A 20,148-nucleotide genomic window follows, 5' to 3' on the forward strand; every position below is an offset into this window, starting at 1 on the left:
TGTTACTGGTTTTATTTTGTTGTATTTATCCGCGACACCAAAGGCCGGTCCGTGAAAATACTGTCGGACATAAACCGGTACGTGGCGCAAAAAGGTTGGGGACCGCTGGTTTAGACTATTCATTCAAACCAGGTACAAATGTATCTAACAAGGTGGCTGCTCAATGTATATTTTCTGAACTTCTGAACAATCTTGTCCTGACAAATACCCAAATATAACCATACAAAAAATAAAACTAACACTGAAAACAAAAACTAAAAACCAAACCTGGAATCTGAACTGAAATGAAAACTCAGAACTACAGAAAAGATAAAAAGAAAACCTTCTCTTTGATATAAAAGCCAGACAAAATATGTGACTTGTTCACATGTGTTTTATTTTATTAACAATTCATGAGCACAGAATTGTGCCTATGAATTTGCAAATGAACTGCAAAGAATCAATACAGTATTTGTTGGAATTGGAATCACACTAACTGATAACAGCTCTTATCAATACTGATAGAAAAACAAAAAAAATAAAACCAGAAACTCAGCAGTACTTAGCAGCATTACTGTTTGTAACGACAACCAGCTACAGTGGTTTGTTATCACAGCGTAAAATCATAAAATGAGACACAAAATAAAATACTGACAATGGAAGTACCTCCAAACTGTGCAGATTACAGCAGATCTCTCTCCTGTACTTCTGAGTGGAAGACGGTGCCCTGCAGCCACTTAAAGCACTGATGCTTCTCTTCTGTTTGGTACCTAAGGAGTTTCTGATCTGCTGCTTCATCAGGGAGTCAATTAAAAACCAACACATAAAGACTCTCACACACACAACACTTGATCCTTTGGTCTAGAAAATATGTATGTACAATTATAAATAACTATTAAGCATAGAATAGAAATGGTTCTATTTTGTTGATAAATGACTTTGCATAAAACTGCGATCAACAGAGAAACAAAAATCACCAACAGACACACACACCGACAACAAAATCAAAGATTAAAATTGAGTCCATCCCTGTAACGATCACCTCCTCTACAAACGAGGAAAATGTGCAAGTCAAATTCCAGTGACAGTTTACCAACCGTCCTTGGTTTGTTTTTCACTCTCCAGTCTTCTGTTTACCTCCTCCAAATCATGGTGCTGGGACGCAGTGACCTCTAACACAGCCAGGACGTGGGCACCCACTGGGGCTCAGTGTCCAGTTTATCTATCAGCCTGCGCAGCTCGTGGAAAGCCTGGTCTGGATCCATGTTCAAGATGGTCGCATCAAAGTAGTGGCCGAAATTTTGCTCCATCTCGCGGGCCTTTTCAATGACCTCCTTCAGCATCTCCGGCTGTGCACAGGAGATGGACATCAGTTCAAGAAACCACAGTAGTGACTCTTATTATTACAGGTCTTCATTCTCAATAGCAGTCTTCATGAACAGAGATAATGTTTATCTACTGATTTTTATATCTAAATTTGGATCCAATACATTTAAACAACGGTGTACACACATAAAAACGTGCCTGGGACTTTTCCACACATGTTAACTGCGATCTATAAGAATGTCTCATGTGGGTTTTTTTCTGGAGTAAGTCTGTTATGAAGTTCAAGTCAAAAATAGTGTGATAAAATTTAAAATAATTTTTAAAAAAGGCATTTTTTATTATGGAATCACCTTTTGTTCTTCATAAAAGAGTAAAACTGATTTGCCTTTCTCTTCAGGTGATGCTATAAATTCTTCTTTCTCTATAAGTTAACACATACATGAAAAGGATGAGATCTTGTGTTTGTTTTTTGATCCATTTTTTATTTTTATTTTTATATCATCATCTTGGCCGGCACTACTTCAAAGACTGGTGCTGTGCTGACAGACTTTTGAAAAGCAGATGATGTGATGCTGTCATTTTATTTAGTAAAGTAAGTAAAATTTCTTTATTAATTAAGTGCTTTTCACAGACAAACAGTCACAAAGCGTTTGTGTGGGCTTGGTTGTTTCTGAAACCATTAAACCAAACACCTTTCCTTCTCTCTACTTCTTTACTTCTTTAGTCACAATTTTGTCTAAGAGTTTATGGTCTAAAGAGTCTTTTTCCACAAGCAAAATTACATGAATTATTAATTCATGACTAACACTGGGTTCGGAAATTGGGCTAACACTGTATGCAATTTATAAACAGGACTGTGTGTATGTACTGCTCTCCATGACTGATGAAACAATGCCCATTTTTGCCTTTGTGTTTACACACAATTTCACTTTTGTTTGGTTTGCGTGCATCTTACCTCTAGCTTTACTATCTCATGACAATTCTGTGAGTTAGAGACCAGATTTTTTGCAATATATGTGAGTAACTAATGGTCGTTCCCTGCTCTGCCTGAACTATGTTTTCTTTTCTGAGCTGGTCAGCGTTTACCTTTGGTGTTTTCCCCTCTGTGGCCAGCAGGGTGCGTAGTCGCTCCTGAGAAGGAGGCGCTATGAAGATCACATATGGCTTAAGGTTGGAGGATCTCAGGACTCGCAGTGACTGACAGAAGAAAAAAATCAATGCACAAAGAAACAAAATGAATGGAAAGAGCAGCACAAGGAAAAAAAACACATTAAATATGGTGTCTTCAAATGTGTTATTTCAGCTTTGATCAGGCTTAAACAGGATTAAGATTTATGTTGAGGAAATGAAAAGGGGTCATTATGTTCTGGCAGGGCCACAGTGGTTAAGATCACAGATGAGGGAGGATCTAACGGGCTTTGTAATTAACATGTTAGTGTCTGGACAGTAACGAGGTCTCCTACCCTTGTGTGTAGGCAGAGCAGACAGATGCGTCCAGAGTTGATGACGTGTCGGACGGAGTCTGTGCTGGTGCCGTACAAGTTCTTCTCGTACTCCCCCGATTCGATGAACTTCCCCGTCGCCAAGTCGGCTTCAAAGGCAGAACGAGTTACAAAATGGTACTCGCGCCCATTCCGCTCATGTATCCTCGGGCTCCTGGTTGTGTCTGAGCCGTTAAGGAGGACAGATATAACTGTTTTACTCATTTTCTGAGCTTTACGTTGTCTAGATATATATTTTTTAATTTCTTTGTGTGACAAACAGTTGTGCATTATGTGATCAGTTAAATGGTTTCACTTCTTTACTGAACACCAGAAACACATTCCGCTCCTCATCTGAGGTCTGTGATTAACATTTCACGTCGCCTCGCTCTGGGCTCTGTTGCTTTGACCAAGCGGAGACTTACGTGGAACAGCGACGGCAAACTTCTCGGGTTCGATGGAAAGAAGCCTCCGGCGCAGCTCATCGTGACCGCTGTTTGTTGGGCCGATCAGAGCTATGGGGCGTTTGCGGTTGGCAGGCTGGTGATAGAGTGACATCTCCTCATAGGTCAGGATGTCATCGTAGTCTGAGGAGACGGTGTGGGAGGGGTTATTGAAACATTCCTGAACTACATACCAATTACTTTGAGCTCTTGGGCTGACCTGTGACCTCTCTGTGGAGGATAGAAAGATGCATGGGATTAAGAGATCAATAAATTTACAGTGTTTGAGTCAAATTTTTTTTCCACAGTGCTTCATATCTGACCCTCATGGCTCACAGTCTTGCCACTTTTAGCCGTGGATCAGGTTCATTAGAACAGTATGTGTGCCACTTAGTGAATATTTGCGTTTCTATGTGTGAGCCAATCACAGCACAGGTTCCTCCAAGCCATTTAGGCACCTGCTGGTCACCTGTTCGTGCTCCCTCTGATCCTGTCTGTGAGGGTAGGACTAATCTGACCGGAGACACACCAAGTCTGATCAAGCTGAAGTGAGAAAGACGAGACGTGTCAGCTCTGGTGTGGAAGTGGTCTTTCACGTGTGATAAAGACAGAGCGACACTGGGTTAAGACTGTAACCAGAGCCCACTTTTAAATGGGATTATTTCTCAAACCGCTGAAGAGCGACACAAGAGAAGAAAGCCTTACCTGTGCTTTTGCTCGACTGTGACGTGCTCTTCTTCCTCTGTTTCTTACTCTTCTTTGGATACCAATTCTTCCCTGTTATTACAAAGAAATTTGCTTTAAAAGGCAAATTATCACAAGACTGTTAAAACACGCTGAGCATGTCAACTTCTTCTTACCTTGCTGCTCTCGACTTCTGTCTGTTAGAGTTTTCTTTAAGGTCTCTCTCTGTTGCTGGAAGCTCTTACCTAAAAAAAAAAAAGATAGAACGTACAGACAGTTATTAGTAATTTATATAAATACAGACATTACTGTATTGTACTTTAAAACCCTTTAAAAAAATTTTTATATTATACTGGAACATTATTTGTGCATAGACTGGACGATTACTAAGTGGCCAGAAACCACCAATATTACAAATCCTAAGCTTTTGCAAGCCTACTATTGTTTTTCTTTCTCTACCTAAAGAGGGGGAGACAAAAAGATGGCCCACTTTCCATTTCCAGTGCTTAACCCTCTCTTTCGTCCCACCACAACAAGGCCTAGGTCAGAAAGTAATCACAAATAATTCTCAGGTGTTTGCTTTAATCTGCTTGACGTGCCAGATGGATGCTGATTCCTGCCAGGGTAGTAGTGCCAGATTAGCCATTAGTCACTTTCAAGTACTCTTCTGAGACTGGGTTTCCAGTTACTAGAAGGGGTCGAGCACATTACTGGCTTATCATTATTTTATAAGAAGCTCTCCTATGTAGCCCATGCATTAATTATTAAAGATTTTATTTCGTGTATCACGAATTTCTCTCAGAAATCTGCCATTTTGGAATTAATAAGCTCTTGCAAAGAAGAAAAAAAAAAGAAGTTGTTACTACGATGTGAATTAATTATGTGTGTACGCTACAGGCAGTGTCACAGTTATTCTTTCTGGCAATTTTAAGCGTGTAACCCCACAAATAGTATTCGCTTTGCATATATCCATATACGGGCTCCAGTTTTTTGTGTTGCTTTTCCATGATAGATGACACTCAGTACATCTAGTAATGATTAATAATCAACAAATCTACCCATCTTAATGTACACATTTCCACGTAGCATTTTGTTTGTGCTTACTGACTGACCGTTTAACCCGACCACAAAAATAAATACAATTCAATTAAGTTTTATTGATATAGCGCCAAAGTACAACAACAATGCTTCAGTGTGCTTTATACTGTAAGGCAAAGACCCTACAGTATTCTGGAGAAAACCCCAACAATTAAACGTTCTCTATGAGTAAGCACTTTGCGATGGTGGAAAGGAAAAACTCCCTCTTAACAGGAAGAAAGACCCCAACAGGACCAGGCTCAGGGAGGGGCAGCCATCTGCCACGGATGATTGGGGTGTGAGGGGAAAGAGAAACGAATAAAAGATCAGCTACTCATACCAAAACAGGAGCTTAACATTAAATAACATTTTGCTGCTCCTTCTCTTACACATTTGAGCCTTGTGCATTGCACAAGGTATTAAAAAAACAGCATTTATATTTTATACGATGTGTTTAATACGATGTGTTGTTTTATATAGTTATGTCTTTTATTGCTGTGTGTATGACATGACAACTATAGGTATTTGTAAATATTATGCAGCATTATGTCCTTGGAGTTATTATCTGTCCTTGTTAAGCAATAAACTTCATAATCACATTCAGCTCCGGTCTGACTTCTACCTGGAATGAGTCCAGCCAGGGGCTGGTTTTCCTCATCTCCATCCCTGTAGGCTTGCCACCAGTTGGGGTCATCCTGGCTGATGACATGGAGTATATCTCCCTTCTGGAAGGACAGGCCCAGCTCTCGACACGGCACGAAGGGGTCATCAGACGGGTCGTAGTCAAAGTACGCTCGTACGTGCATCTGAGGACAGGGTTTTACATTGTGAAGGACTCTTGCACGCATGCAGACAGGCCATCTCACGCACACACGGCCACATACCGTAAGATACTTACCACAGTCTGTCTGTGCGGGGCAGGTTTAATCTGAGAGCTGGGGATGAGGAGGAAGGTCAGAGTGCCATGCATTTGTTGCTGTGGAAAACATGAATTGCAATAAATTGAACACGACAGGAATATGAAGAAACATTATTCATTTACTTGTAATTTAGGAGATGGATTTTATATTCTGAGAGCGCATTTAGTTCAAACAACTATTATTTGCATATCTTTTTTAAATGACAGCTTGAAATTCAATTTGCCTAAACAACATTTTTTCCCAGCAGTAACATTATTTTATCTTTAATAAGAATTGTATGTTAAAACTCTTAAAAAAAATTATTAATTTTTTTGATAATAAAAATATTTCTAAAAGTTATATTCTCTGTGAGGGAAAACTACTGCAACCAGCATCTCAAGTAAGATACCTGTTTTATATATATATCCTGATGCCCTTTGTGGCATTAAAATTACAAACAAAGTGTTCAGGTAGCAGCAATCTGAATGTTCATTACAACATGGCAGGTTTCCATGTTCCTGTGAAAAAGTATTTGTCCCCTTTTTGATTTCTTAGGGTTTTTTTTGCATATTTGTCACACTTACATGTTTCAGATCATCGAACAAATTTTAACCCTTTAAAACCTGAATCATGAGAGACCTATCAGAAATCTTTAATTTTTTGATAATGGAGTGTTTGTTGAACCTTTAGACAAACTATATAAAATATATCAAATTTTAATCTGCATATATGAGTTTTAATTTGAATCACATTTGCTACATAAATAATATGTTCACAATTTAGTAATTAAAAGTGTGTCGTGCAATTTCTATCATCTTTTGGGGGTAAAAAAAAAAAAGTCACACTGATGATGTAAAAGTCTCAAAAACTCACAAAAACACATCAAATATGATCCGCTTGGCTTTAAATGGTTAATAGTAGTCAAATATAACCTGAAGAAATACAAACTGCAGTTTTTAAATGATTATTTAATTTATTAAGGGAAATAAAATCTGCCCATTTAATAACTGGTTGCGGCACCCTTGGCAGCAAGAACTGTAATCAATAACTGGCAATAAGTCACATCGCCGTGGAGGAATTTCTGCCTTTTCTTCTTTGCAGAATTATTTTAATTCAGCCACACTTAGTAATCCTTACTGCGATTAACTTTTATCCATCTTTGATCTTAAAATCTGTTTGATGAGCTGACGTTTAAGATTAATTTAACATTTATGGGGGACAAATATGCAATAATAGAAATCAGAGATGGGACAAATAGTTTTTCATGTCACCATATTGAAATACTTTGTGCCATTATTAAAACAAAACAAACTGCTGTGAAGAATAAAAGAGCATTTAAAATTACCAGCAAGTCGTGGACTTCATTGACGTGTTTCCCACGGATAGAAATCCCGTTGATCTCCAGGATCTCATCTCCTTCACTGAGGAGGCCACTGCGCTCTGCTGCTCCGCCCTTTACAACACGGCTCACCACCACACTGTCCACGTCATTACGTACTGTTGCACCCTGATGACCACGCACAGACACACACAAAGTTTGTACAGATGGCATAACAAGAAAAAGACCTTACACTGAACAAAGACAGAAGTCAGAAGACACAAGGAGAGGAACGGGTGTGAATACAAAGAAATGCCACCATCACTGTCATTTCCAGTTCTTTCCCATTGGGTATGTGACACTCAGGCTGACAGGGACTCATTCTCCTCCACAGTTTGAATGCAACAACCCTTCCAATTCCATCCTCATTTCATGGGAAACCAGAGTCAAAGGGAACCATATGTGGGAGCTAGGGCAGGTAGTTAATGATGACTATGTACTGGTGCATGAAGACATGGCTTAAGTAATTTCTGCTAACTATTCTCCCTCAGAGGCCAAAGGATGTTATAGTGCAACTCTACATTTAATATTTAAAGGATTAGTATACCTTGCTTGCATTCCTAACGTGATGAGCCACCTTTGGGAGTGGTATTGTAGGCTCAACTGAAAACTACCGTCTGGTATCTGTTCTCTTCTCTACTGATGAAGTAGGGTCAGGTTGACAGAGAAGCTGATGTACACTACTGAAAGTAAGCAGTTTACATAGTGAAATCGCAGATGCACACGTGCAACTGGTCAGAATGAGACTCTCAGACAGTGAACTCAAAGTAAGAAGCAGCAATAAATTATGATTGACTATCCTTGTTACCATGTTTCTCATTCTTTCTTTGCAGATACAAACAAAAAAACAGATGACATCTCACCAGTGGAGTGTCTCTGGCCTTCTCCAGCCGCACTAATTTAACCGTCTCTCCAAGGTACTGGGTCACACTTTCCTCTGCCATTTCCTGCACCGCCACGCTGTCATGGGCCTGCATCAGTGCCTGCAATGCAAACACACATATATTGTAGAGAAAGAGTATGATCATACAGAAATATACAAACATGTAATGAACAAAAATACAGTGTGAAAGGAATAAATGAGGACTTAAGAAGGAACGAAGGATGCTGCGTTCTATAGCAGTTGACATGGGAAATAAAATAATCATAAATCTTATATGGTTTTAATCAAATTCTTCACGGCTGTGATTTTTAATGTAAAATGATGAAAGACGAAGTGATACCAAACAAGTTTCCAGACCCCTTCCTTTGACATGCACCTGCAAGCAGAAGCATCCCCCCACCCAATCTTTTTTAACAAGACCAGTCAGCAAACCCACCTCTAAGCCAGAAATAATACAGATATTTCTCCTTCACTTCATTTAATGTGACAAGCGCTCTGTACCCCACGATTAATAACCGTCGGTCCAAATTAGTTTCTCTATCCTGCAGCAGAGGGGACCTGAGAGAGTGGAGGCCGGGCTAAGCTTTGGCATACACGCAATCCGTCTTAATCTCCCCTGCATTTAGGAGTCAAAATGCACGGCCATCAATCATCAAACACCTTTGGCTGGACTGCTCCCGAGGAAACGGTGTCCCAGAAAACAATGAGAGGGAGACAAGAGGACTTGAGGGGGCCCTGCTCCTCTCTCACATGTCTCTATTAGTTTTTCACATGAAGCTGTTTACCTGTACTACAGGGTGACTCATGTGAGCCTCTGCTCCCTGCAGAGAAACCAGCATAATCTGTTCCAATTTCTGTGCCACAAGGCAGGCTCACATCTCATCACTCTGCCCCCGCCGGCTACATGGTTCCAACTCAGTGGAGGGGTTTACCGGCATCGGGGGTGGGAGATTGCGATGCTTCACACGGTCATCTGGGTCAAACATCGGACCCCGTGGCGCTCCCCTGTCAAGACCCTCAACCATAAAAATCATAGCCGAGTCACGCACCTGGGGTCTTTTCTCACCTTAGTGCCTCGCTAATAGACGATGACAGCCTGATAATGTGACTTCATTTTTTCCTACAGAGTCACTGAAGTCTTAACTGACAAAGGCAGAGTGTCAAGCAGCATCAAATAAATGCAGTTTCTCTTGTTCTTTTCACGTTGACACCCCAATTTTTTAAAACAAAACTCCCAATGTAATGCTGCAGGGGTTACCCAAAATGTTTTTTTTATTTTTGTTTTTCTTTTAAAACAGAGCTGTGGGAGTGGCCTGTGTCTACCGGCAATGCTAATGTTCCTGTAAAGATGCAAAAAGCAGCACACGAGAGAGGAGCATCTTAATTGTCCAGTTGGTCAGCTAGGTTAGCAGCAGCCTTTGGCAGTGTACTGTAAGGTCACTACTAAACGGGTTACGGACAAGTCGGACCTCGTTATGTTGAACTGTAGCCATGTCACAACAAGTGGACAAAAAAAGCTCTTTAAGCAGTCTGACAAGAAGGTTGCTCAAAATTACATATGCATAATTTAAGGACAGATACAGCATTTCACCAATTTACAAATTACATATACCTTAAACTTATGTCGCCACATTTAAGTTTAAATTTTAAGTGTCTCTTCATAACAAGTAGGCATGGGCCAGAATGGTAGAACTTTTTCTTTTTTTTTAAACAAATTCAATTTGTCTGACATCATTAGTGCTAATTTCAGTGAGACAACTCCAGTTTAAAATGATTTATTACAGCGGTAAAACATAGTTAGAGGCTGGCATCTAATTTCTGAGCTCATCACTCCCTGCAAATATGATTGATGAGTAAATACCCCGCTGGAGACTACATATGGATACTGGGGTGGTGGATGGCTCAAAACAGGTGGGAGTAGAGATGGGCAGGACTGACATGTCAAAGAAAGTGATGGTATATTCTGCAGCTTGAACAGACCGGAGGAGGGAGTGTTTGGTCACGTGAGCATAAAGTGCTAAAGCTTGAGCTCAGTGTTTGTACTCCTTGCAGGAAAGCTCACCAAAACACTACTACTTCAACAACACTACACATCTCTATTAAAGCTTATGGTTGTGCTCAGTAAAAATGTGTAAAAAATAAACTAGCATAACAAGCCTAATTTTTCAGAACCTTTATTAAAAAATTAATTTAATTAAAGCAGGTGGATGAACAACACACCAAATGGCTAATTTAAACTGCTTGAGGAACAAGTTGACCTTGAAAAAAGACCTGACCCACACACACACACTCTGAATAACAGCTAAAAATAACAGTTTTAGAATTAATATGTCATAGAGGATTTAAGGTCTTTAATAACCATCTGCCCTGGCCAAGTGTCCTTGATCAAAACAGTAAATTCTACCCATTTCATAACCCTGTGGCTGTAATGATGGAGAGCCTGACCTCTATATCTTTCATTCAAGAGAAAGGGCCCTATTTCACCTTCTAATAAAGTACATATGACAGCAACAGAGATGTAAAACTGTCCAACTGTCTCTGAGCTGGTAGGCAGCTAAGTCTTATGGTTTATTGGCATATTCTATACTTCCACTAGGACCTCTGACATCCTAGTGGAAGGTGCAAGAAAAACAATTAGTCTTTTGGAAAGAGTCCAGTAAAACATTAATTATATTTCCAGTGGTGCAATTATCAGAATATTAACTAAATAAATGAGTTGGCCAAAAGGTTCTGCAGACTTTCTCGGCCTCAATGGTGTGGTCTTTTAATAAAATTGTGGGTAAGGAGAGGTCATAGCTGGGAGGTTGATCTCTGACCTGGAGATGAGGATTGGTGAGCAGAGCTCTGAGCTCTAAACCCTCCTTATGTTGGCTGGACTGGAGAATCTTCTGTACCTGAATAGAAAGAGAGACACACCACAGTAAAATAATTCTGTCAAGAGCTATAAACAGTGCATCAAGTCAGAACAAACTTTCAACAGCTAATTAAAAACTTTGAACACAATAGGGACAATCAACCTCTTAATCTTTTAGAAGATGACTTTTAAGTCATCTAATAAGTCACAAGAATCCAAGTAAAGTTAGAAGGTTAAATCCCTCTTTATCAAATTAACAGATATCAAATGTAGACCTCAAGGATAATTATGTATCCTATTTACTAACTTTACAAGGTTAGTTCTTCTTTCACACTTTAACATCTGAAAGCAAACATTTGATAATTCCATAGTCCTCTCCTTACTGTACAGCTACTTTTTATACATAGGAGTAGAAAGCTATGATGAATAATATGTAAGTAAAATGTGCATGAAAGGCTTCAACTAATGATTTTATCACCATTGTCATGGACATTATTTTCTGAATCTGCCCTGTTGTATCATATTTTACAAATGTAGCTCTTTCATCTTGTGACCTTCATTTGTTTTGCTGTCTGGGTATCAAGACGTACATACTGTAAATATCTATTTGAAATTTAGATGCTAAAGTGTTCCCATCCTAAACCCACGTACATCATAAAAACCATGCTAGTGGCACATTCTGGTAACAAGCCTGTTGCATGGAAGACAAGTTTTCCAAGAAAACTGCAAGACAAATAACATTTTTGAAGTGATCTATGTATAACACAAGAATTTCCAAACATTTGGGGGGGAAAAGTATATCTTTCAAAGTGCACACAAACGTAGGTCCCTCACACAGAGTTAATTTGGAACCGCTCATGTAACTCACAGCAGGAGTTCAAATTCCAGGCAGAAAACTGCTCCACATACAGTCTTGTTAAATGCAAGTTTCATCCTGTGTTTATAATGTGCGAACTTTGTGTTTCACCAAATTTAACAAGCACTGGGGACTGGAAAAGCCCCGATCTGAATGGCAGTATGTCAAAATTCTGGTCGATTTCCAGCCTGTCAAAAAATGTTCCAGTTTTCTTTCTTTCCTCTTTTCTCTCTTTCTCTCTGTTCTATTTTAATCCTTTAGCTGTTGTGTTGTAATTTCATGAAACAATGCAGTGGCTGTGGCTTTGGACTCTTCAATGAATAATCGCTAATTATTTTGGCCTTCTGTTTCTTCCCCTTCTTCTCTTGTTTGGAGCTTAGTTCATCCGTTACACTAATCAAAGCTCTCACTAACAAGGTGACGCACTTTCCCTTCCCCCCCTTAGTGGTGCGGCGCCGCGGCCCACGCTGCTGTAAGCTGCTGGAGTTTCTTTTTCTGGCCGCCCAGATCCTGGCCTCCTTCCCGCAGTGCGCTGCACTGCTCAGCCAGCATCAAGGGCTGCCGAGAGATTAGTTTACCCAATGGTCAAAGTGAGTGTCACACAGAACAGCCACTTAGTTTAGACATGCTGCAGCTCAAACTTTAATGCACTGATAAGCGCTTCGGGAGCTGGCCCGGCGGATGAGTGCGCACACTGATTTACAGTACACGGGAAGACAATGTGCTGTGTGCGTGAGGCAAAACAGATCATCACACCCAGCCTCTTTATCTTCAAACCACTCCTGTCATGACTGGAATAGCAATTCTGTTGCAGTGCTGCTTGCTGGCCTTTGAATGAACTCTACACAGCTCACAGTCTGTTTTCTTGACACAAGTTGTACTATTGCACATCTAGCCATCAGCTAAACATCACACTGAACGAGTCTAAATGTGCTGAAAAGTCTCCATTACATTCTTTCATGTTACACCTATCACAAGTTGACACTAATCCTAATGAAGTGCCTATTGTGGGTGTAACTTGTCACAGATATACAGAGCTTCTATGTGTTTCGTGGCAAACCACATCAGAATTTCAGTCTTTCTACAAGGTCTGTTCTGTGTGACAGGCTTTATTTTGAACACTGTGTGCAGAGGCTCAGTTCTGCCGGGACACAAATCAATTACTGCTGCTTTGCTTCAGCAGAGACCAGCTGGTGTTTTGTCAACAAGGAATTCAGGTGTGGCAGATTACCAACTACTCAAACCTAAAGATTGAATTGGTTTGTTGCTCTCTGTCACCTTCTGTACTGCAGCTCTGCAGGCACTGTAAACTGTTATTTAAATAGAAAACAGCAACTACCTGATGAAAGATATAAAAATAAATAAATAAATAAATTAGTTAAAAAACACTCATTATTTTTTATATTTACAAATAACCTGAAATACGAAAAAACAGTTCACACCTTCCTCCTTTATTTCCCTGTCATATCACCCACTTTTCAACCTAATTGTCATATTAACGTTCTCGAATCTCTTTTGTTGGCAGCTCACTCAATTTTTATGCACAGCCTGGATCTCACATATCCCTCATTTTTGTTTTGACTCACCTTGTTAACCGCAAGACAATTTACATTTCATAATTATTCAGACTGGCATGGCTGTCTTTTGGGCAGCTTTGTTGAATTAATCATCACCTCGAGCAAAGATTTTTCACGCTTCACCGAGTTTGCTTAGTTGCTTTACTCACATATGCGCTTTGAAAGCAAATATAAACTGAAAGGGTCCAAGGAATTAGGAATTAGGAATTGCAGCCCGAGTGCCTTTTTGCCTTTATGCATAAAATGCAACCTCTGCAGAGGCCACCCTTGGACTAATGAGGTACAAAACTGGTTTTGTGACGTGGTTCAAATAATTATAGTGAGGGCTTCATTATTCTCAACCCAAGACTGCAGGCGGCTTCATCTACAAATATATTAGTTATTGCCAATGTTTCAGCCGTAACAAACAACTAGAAAATGATCATTCCACATACCTCCAGGCAGAGGTCTTGAGCTTGTGATGTAAGGGGGGGGGTGGGACTGACTCTGCTCATCTGCTGAGACACAGCGCTGTATATTGAATAGGCAGTCCTGAAGTCTTCCTTGGTGAGGAGCTGCGTTATCAGCTCCACATCCTGCTGGCTCTGAGCATCAGTCAAGCAGTGCTGCACCCACTTCAGAGTCTGCAGCAACTCCTCCAGCTCTGAGAAAGAATCACAGACAGTGAGGAGGGGAACAATAGTACAGAGGCAATGCCGAGGAAAAGTCAGGACTTTAGCTTTTAGTCCTTTAAGTTTTAAATTTTCCTCACTGTTTGTCTTCTAGGTTTACTTTTCTGGCAGCATAGCTTCTTACTGCAATTAAATTCTAAGTCTTATACCTGTATATCAAAGTTTTCCACTAGCACATTCTGTATTTGGCCCAGGGTAATCTCTAGCTATATCACACATAGATCTACAACTTTAATACTGTAGCGCACAAGCTGTCTGTTGCTGTTAAAACATGTTATTTCTAAGTCATGTACAAAATATATTGATATTTAGACATTTTTAAATCATTTTCAGAGGGATAATTATGTTAATTTTAGTGGAACTAGAGCTGATTTTGCTCCACTGCTTTCAAAGGTAATAACCACCTCTGCTGCAAAGCCAACATGCATACTGTACATAGTATGCTTCTGCTAAATAAATAGTTGTTTACTTTCAGTGCAATGAAAATATAAAAAGAAGGCAGAAGAATTTAAGATTAGCAGTGCAATCTTCAGGAGAAGAAAACATTTAGGAGCGAAAATCAAAACAATGATTAGACATCTTGCTGTGGAGGTCCAGAAATTTGCTCCCAGGCCACTAGTTATCTATGAGTCTTTATTTTTAGTCAACCTTTGTTTCAGTTCAGTAGTTGCTGCAGTGTTTATACTGGAGATTTATTATGGAAGACAGTAAGAATACATTTTGTGGCATCCTTTTTTTTCACTTCACATTTTCTTGGACAACGTTCATGAAATAGTTTACAGTCTAGAGTAATGTTTATTATTATTTATTACTGACTGAAATAAGATTTTATAACTGAGAGTGTTAAAAAGTGGCTTGACACCAACATCATCTGAAATATTTATATAGTAAAGAAATAATAGAAACTTTTAACTAATCCTACAGAATATTGTGTGTATTTTATTATACCACAGCAAAGCTCTGTCAAACCAAAGTCTTAGACAAGTCAAGGTACACAGGCACTGTCTGTGAAAAAACAAAAAGACAAGACCCTGAAGACCCGGTGAAAGTTACTTCCCAGGGAAATCACACTGTTTCTGTCCAGCTGTGATAAAAAAAAATACAGTACTATTATTATTATTACTGTTATAGTTGTTATTATAAATACATTAGAGTCTGGCCTGAAAAAAATGATTTTAACAATTTGTATTTTAGCCACTAAAATAAGGCTCATACTACATAAATCATGATCACTAAGTGCATCTTAGCTATGACATAGAAAATATAACAAAGACACTTTTTTTCAACATAAACAAACAAACAACATGTTGATCCCTAGTGGTGCGCCCATATTATGCCATACACTCTTGTACTATCATTATAGTGTAGCAACATTTTTTTTTCCTGGAATGCTGAATTTTGTGCTGGGTTCAGCTAATCACTCGCCCTATGGTAGCTGGGATAGGTACCCTGCGACCCTGAATAGGATAAACGGAAGAGAATGGATGGATAGGTTCGACTAATCAGTGGAAACTGGACATCACTGACACCAAACCAACCATCTTTAGTAACATCTTTTAATTTACCCCTTCACTGTTTAGTCACTGGTTTGACTCTTTCTGTTTTACCTAATTTTTTTCTTAAGTATGCATACATCTGCTTCTTTCTAGCATGTCTTCCTCACTGCAATCTCTCACTTCACACCTGTTAACTCACCGACTACAGAATCCAGGGAACATGTGTCTTTGGTGGCCTTTTCCTTTCCCTCAAAGGTGGGATTGTCAATGCCCACTTTAGGGTTCTGTGACAGCTTCTTGAGCCTTAGGGAAGCGTTGAGGTCAATTTCATGCTTCAACCTGCTGTCCTCTTCCCTCCTTTTTCTCAGCTCCTCTTGGTAATGCTGGATCCTCTCCATGTGGGCACTGGACTGTGGAGATTTGACAAGGTTGCTTTCATCCCCTGGACAGTCCACGGCCCTCTCCCTGTGGCTCTTGATCAGGCCTGAGGCCTCTTGGACATAACCGTTCATATGGGATGTGATCATCCCTGCTGCAGCAGTGTACCGCTCAAACCACTCCAGTGTTTCCTGAGATCTGCTGGAGTGTTAGGAGGGACTGATGCTGAGACTGCTCAACTCAGGGGCCATACTGAAGCAGTGGAAGATGTAGTCCTTTTCCCTTTTTCTGGAATTTGTCATCCTGGAATTCAAACAGAACGTTTCAAAGGTTTAAAACACTTCCTCTAAGTGTTTACATGCTTAATTCTAAAATATCTTTGAGGTCTTTGCTGCCAGCACATTTACTTTTTCTATAATTTCACAGATTGTAAATTAAAAAGAGTGCCACTTTATTTAAAAATAAATGTTTCAATGAAAATCTTTTTTTTTTGCTTGTTGTTGTTGTTATATGCTCTCAGCATTTATTTATTCACACTTGAAATAAAATACACCCATAGAAACATTTGCATGCCTTATTAATGTAGTCTACGATCATGTAATATAAACTATGACTTAAACACACTATTTAATATTAATTTATCATTTAGACCTATTTTCAAACTAAATATGCAAAGATTTCCTACTTAGTTTCTCAAATCTTTTTCCCCTCACCTTAACTTCGCGGTATAGGGAATATCTTATAGGACTGTTTTATACTGCTACTACTAAGTAGCAGTTTCAGAAGTTGCCGTCTGAACCTGAATAACTCTGTCACGATGAATAGTTCATGAGTGCTTACTAAAAAACTTGCTCAGGCATGTAAACCTCATACTGAATCTGTGATGTTTCAGCAGCCTAGACGTGTCATGTTGGAGTTCTTCAACGTCTCAAATTACTCACATTGCAAAATTTCAGTCATGCTAAGACTTTGTGTCGCCTGTTGATCAGTGCCAGCACCGGCTCCTACGTCCTCTCATCAGTCTCACCACTAATCTAACTCCTAACAGGAAAGGCTTTTTAACCTTAGTCAATTAAAATCCCTTGAGTGCAGCGCCATCCAGCCATTTGCTTGTTTACACTTATCCCTAATTGCTCACCTGAAAAGCTTAATTAACTCTATTGTATGTATGGGTGCCCATTATTCTGTTACATATATGTACATAGTAACTGCTACTTTATTTACTTTTAAGGACGTAACATGCATTTATCTGATTCTGGTAGTACAGCAGACATGAAGCTTTGGTCAATTCATGAGAAAAACCCCCCAAAAACTTTCAATAAGTGAGTAGTGAAAGTGTTTTATAACAGGACATGTAGAAAGCCAAAACCATGTCTTGATTTCTTACATAATGTGTTTGTGTAAATACCATATTGTTGCATAGCTAATACAACCAGCTATGGCTTAAATACATTTCAGAATTGAAAGCTTGATATTGAAAGCTTTCACCTGACCTTATTGCAAAGGCTTTGCAGTTAAGACAACCTTTACATGCAACAATAAAATAAATATAAACAAAAACTGTTGCTGAATGCCACCTCTCTTTTGTAGCAAGTCATATAATCATGTCACCCATCACCACATGGCAACCTTCCCCCCCTTTTACCTACTTCTCAAAGCTAATTACGGCTGGCAGTCTATTGCCTTGTCTCTCAAACCCCTCCCTCACGGAAGCATTTAGCTGTGTTTAGAGTGGCGATGTACTGCTGACAAACAGCAAAGACTGCCAGCGCACCATCTGTTCCCAAGGGCTTAATTAAACCTGGGATCTCATCCTAGCTTGGTGGCCACAGCAGAAGTGGGAGGGATGCTGGGAGGGGACAGGATACCTGTGTGGAAGACTAAGCATGAATGGGCACGCACGCACACACACCCACTCGCCTAAACATAAGCAAGTAAGGCAATACAAAAAAAAAAAAACTGGTTCCAGTTAGATATTTGCACAAGGGATTAAAGATTTCTGGGGAAAATAAATACTGATGCCAAATTAGACGGTGATAAATGGCTCAAATCAGCTCACCTACCTACTAAAAGATTTAGGTAAAAGTGGAACACCAAACAGATAAAACCCTTACAAAATAACATCATGAAGGAGGACACCCCATGACCACACACAAATAAATAGGAAACATTATCTTGAATCACCCTGAATTCCTAGTCTTTCAGACTATGGCTCCGCTAAACTTATCACCCTGAAATTAGCTTTGAGCAAGTCCTGGAATATTTGTCATGTATGTTGACAACAACTCCAGAGGCATTTACTTACTGAGAGCAGTTAAAAAGCCCTGAAAAATGTTTGTCAAGTGAACAAGGTGGCCATAACAATTTTGCAACAAAAGTGTTAAAGCCTGCTCTGAGGATAAGGTATTACAACTCACTGTAAAATGCAGATAGCCCCCTACACTGGCATGCTTTTTCTCGACTAGTTTTCTCTTTATATGGCCTTACAAATGATTTCATAATAACTAGTAAACATGGGAAATGGGCTTGTACCATTCCAGCATAACAGCAGATACTGTGAAATGTCTAATAAAGGCAAATAAAGACACAAAAATGCTTCTTAGTTAATTGCTAACTTTAAAATTTGCACAGTGAATGCTCTTCAAGCACTTGTAATTACTTTCTACTCCCAATGAAACACTAACTGTCTTGTTAGTAACAAAGGTAAAAATAAAATAAAATAAATGAGTTTCAGTTCATAGTATCCATAATTCACTGAAAATATGAATATGATAAATATGACATGATAGCTGGAACAGGCAAATTGTAAGGAGTTACAGTGTCTAAATATTACTTATTGAGTTGAAACATTCATTTGTAGTTTGGTACAACTTTTAAAAAGTAGCAGCACATTTCTACAAAGCAGTACCACATCCGCTTAGAATAACCAGCGGTCCTAATTTAAAAGTGTAAAATTGGATTTTTAATCAGTGTTAAGCGCTAACGTAACAATAGCAAGGAACTTAGCTTAGTAGCATGATACCGCTAACTGCGTAGCTTAACGGTAACTGTCCCGCAACAAACTCGGTGTACTTACCGCTTTATAAAGAGCGAAGTGGATGAGATTTTCGTATTATTTTACTGTCCGTCGCTCAGAAAACGTGTGATTTGTTCACACAAGTACGAGCAGGATAAGCAAGACGTGTCTCCCGGTCTTCAGAGGACCACGTTCAGCCGCTGCTGTGAGTTTTGTCCGGGCACAATCGGGAACACTTGTGGCCATTGCTGTGGAACTGCGCCTGTTGTTTCGAGTCGTCTCCGTGGCAACACTTGCGCCCCACAGCGCCCCCTCCCTGTCAGGCACGCAATGACCCCCAATCTGCCAAACTGCACCATGTACTTGAAGCCGATTAGATCAGTGACGCAGTGAGTAAAAGTGAAAATTTGCCCCATAAAATCCCTGTTAAAAGTCCTGGAATCAATAATAAGGTTAATTATGTTTTCTTTGCTGAAATGCTGTTTTTATACATACAACTATTCACTTGTGTGCAAATGTGCAGACTTCATGATAGAAAAGCAAGGTCTAAATTACTGTTTCGTTTTGTTGTTACATTAAAGATAAGATCAATATCTTTTACATGATAGATCATAAAATGTTGTCAACAGTTAGGGAAAGAAATGCATTTATTTTTAATAAATCACACTATAAATGAAAAAAAAAACGTGAAAAAATTTTAGAATATAAACAGAAATAAAACTGGATAGTTTCAGAAAACACTCATTTTGAGAAAATAGCTTTTGGAGCACTGTATTTTTAAATTCTTCCAAATTTTTATTGGAAACTCGCAAATAATGCTCCGTTTCTTGCCCAATCTGATGCAAGGTTTTAACCTCAGCAGGCTTGACCACGTCTATATGCCAAAAGTTGTTTCTCCCATCTGATTGAGTAATACGATATTTGAATAAACAGGAAACTGAACAGATGTAGCTAAAAAAGTGACCAGCGGGTGTGAGTACATATTAAACATCATTCGTAAAGCGCTAAAATTAAAGGCCACTCCAAAAAGTGATCAGTTTCAGAATGAAATTGTTATGATTCTTTGCAGACTGGCGTGAGAGCGTTACTTTAATGCCGCACCCTGTAAAAGTCAAGTTAGTTCTAAGCGCTATATAATTTATTTTGTGAC

The 20,148-nt window shown here is 39.3% G+C and overlaps 1 protein-coding gene across 1 annotated transcript; it reads right to left on the bottom strand.

The window, feature by feature from the left end:
• Positions 1-361: 361 nt before the first annotated feature.
• mpp5b (membrane protein, palmitoylated 5b (MAGUK p55 subfamily member 5)) lies at positions 362-19,270 on the bottom strand. Its single transcript, XM_031730193.2, has 14 exons — positions 19,059-19,270; positions 15,804-16,285; positions 13,872-14,080; positions 10,967-11,044; positions 8,131-8,250; positions 7,235-7,396; positions 5,889-5,966; positions 5,613-5,796; positions 4,090-4,158; positions 3,935-4,006; positions 3,212-3,373; positions 2,769-2,971; positions 2,392-2,502; positions 362-1,328 (listed from the first exon to the last, which is right to left on the bottom strand). The coding sequence occupies exons 2-14, from the start codon at positions 16,129-16,131 to the stop codon at positions 1,152-1,154; spliced, it is 1,953 nt and encodes a 650-aa protein (XP_031586053.2). The 5' UTR covers positions 16,132-16,285; positions 19,059-19,270; the 3' UTR covers positions 362-1,151.
• Positions 19,271-20,148: the final 878 nt, after the last annotated feature.

The sequence above is a fragment of the Oreochromis aureus genome, linkage group 15 (genome assembly GCF_013358895.1).
Source record: "Oreochromis aureus strain Israel breed Guangdong linkage group 15, ZZ_aureus, whole genome shotgun sequence".
Classification (NCBI taxonomy): Eukaryota; Metazoa; Chordata; class Actinopteri; order Cichliformes; family Cichlidae; genus Oreochromis; species Oreochromis aureus.

Bases quoted from the DNA above. Each gene is read 5' to 3' on its own strand.
- mpp5b (XM_031730193.2), bottom strand. From the start codon at position 16,131: ATGATCACATCCCATATGAACGGTTATGTCCAAGAGGCCTCAGGCCTG. The intron at 14,081-15,803 runs GTGAGTTAACAG...ATTCTTTCTCAG, and splicing joins TTCCCTGGATTCTGTAGTCG to AGCTGGAGGAGTTGCTGCAG. The intron at 4,159-5,612 runs GTAGAAGTCAGA...TTTTTTTTTTAG, and splicing joins CCTGGCTGGACTCATTCCAG to GTAAGAGCTTCCAGCAACAG.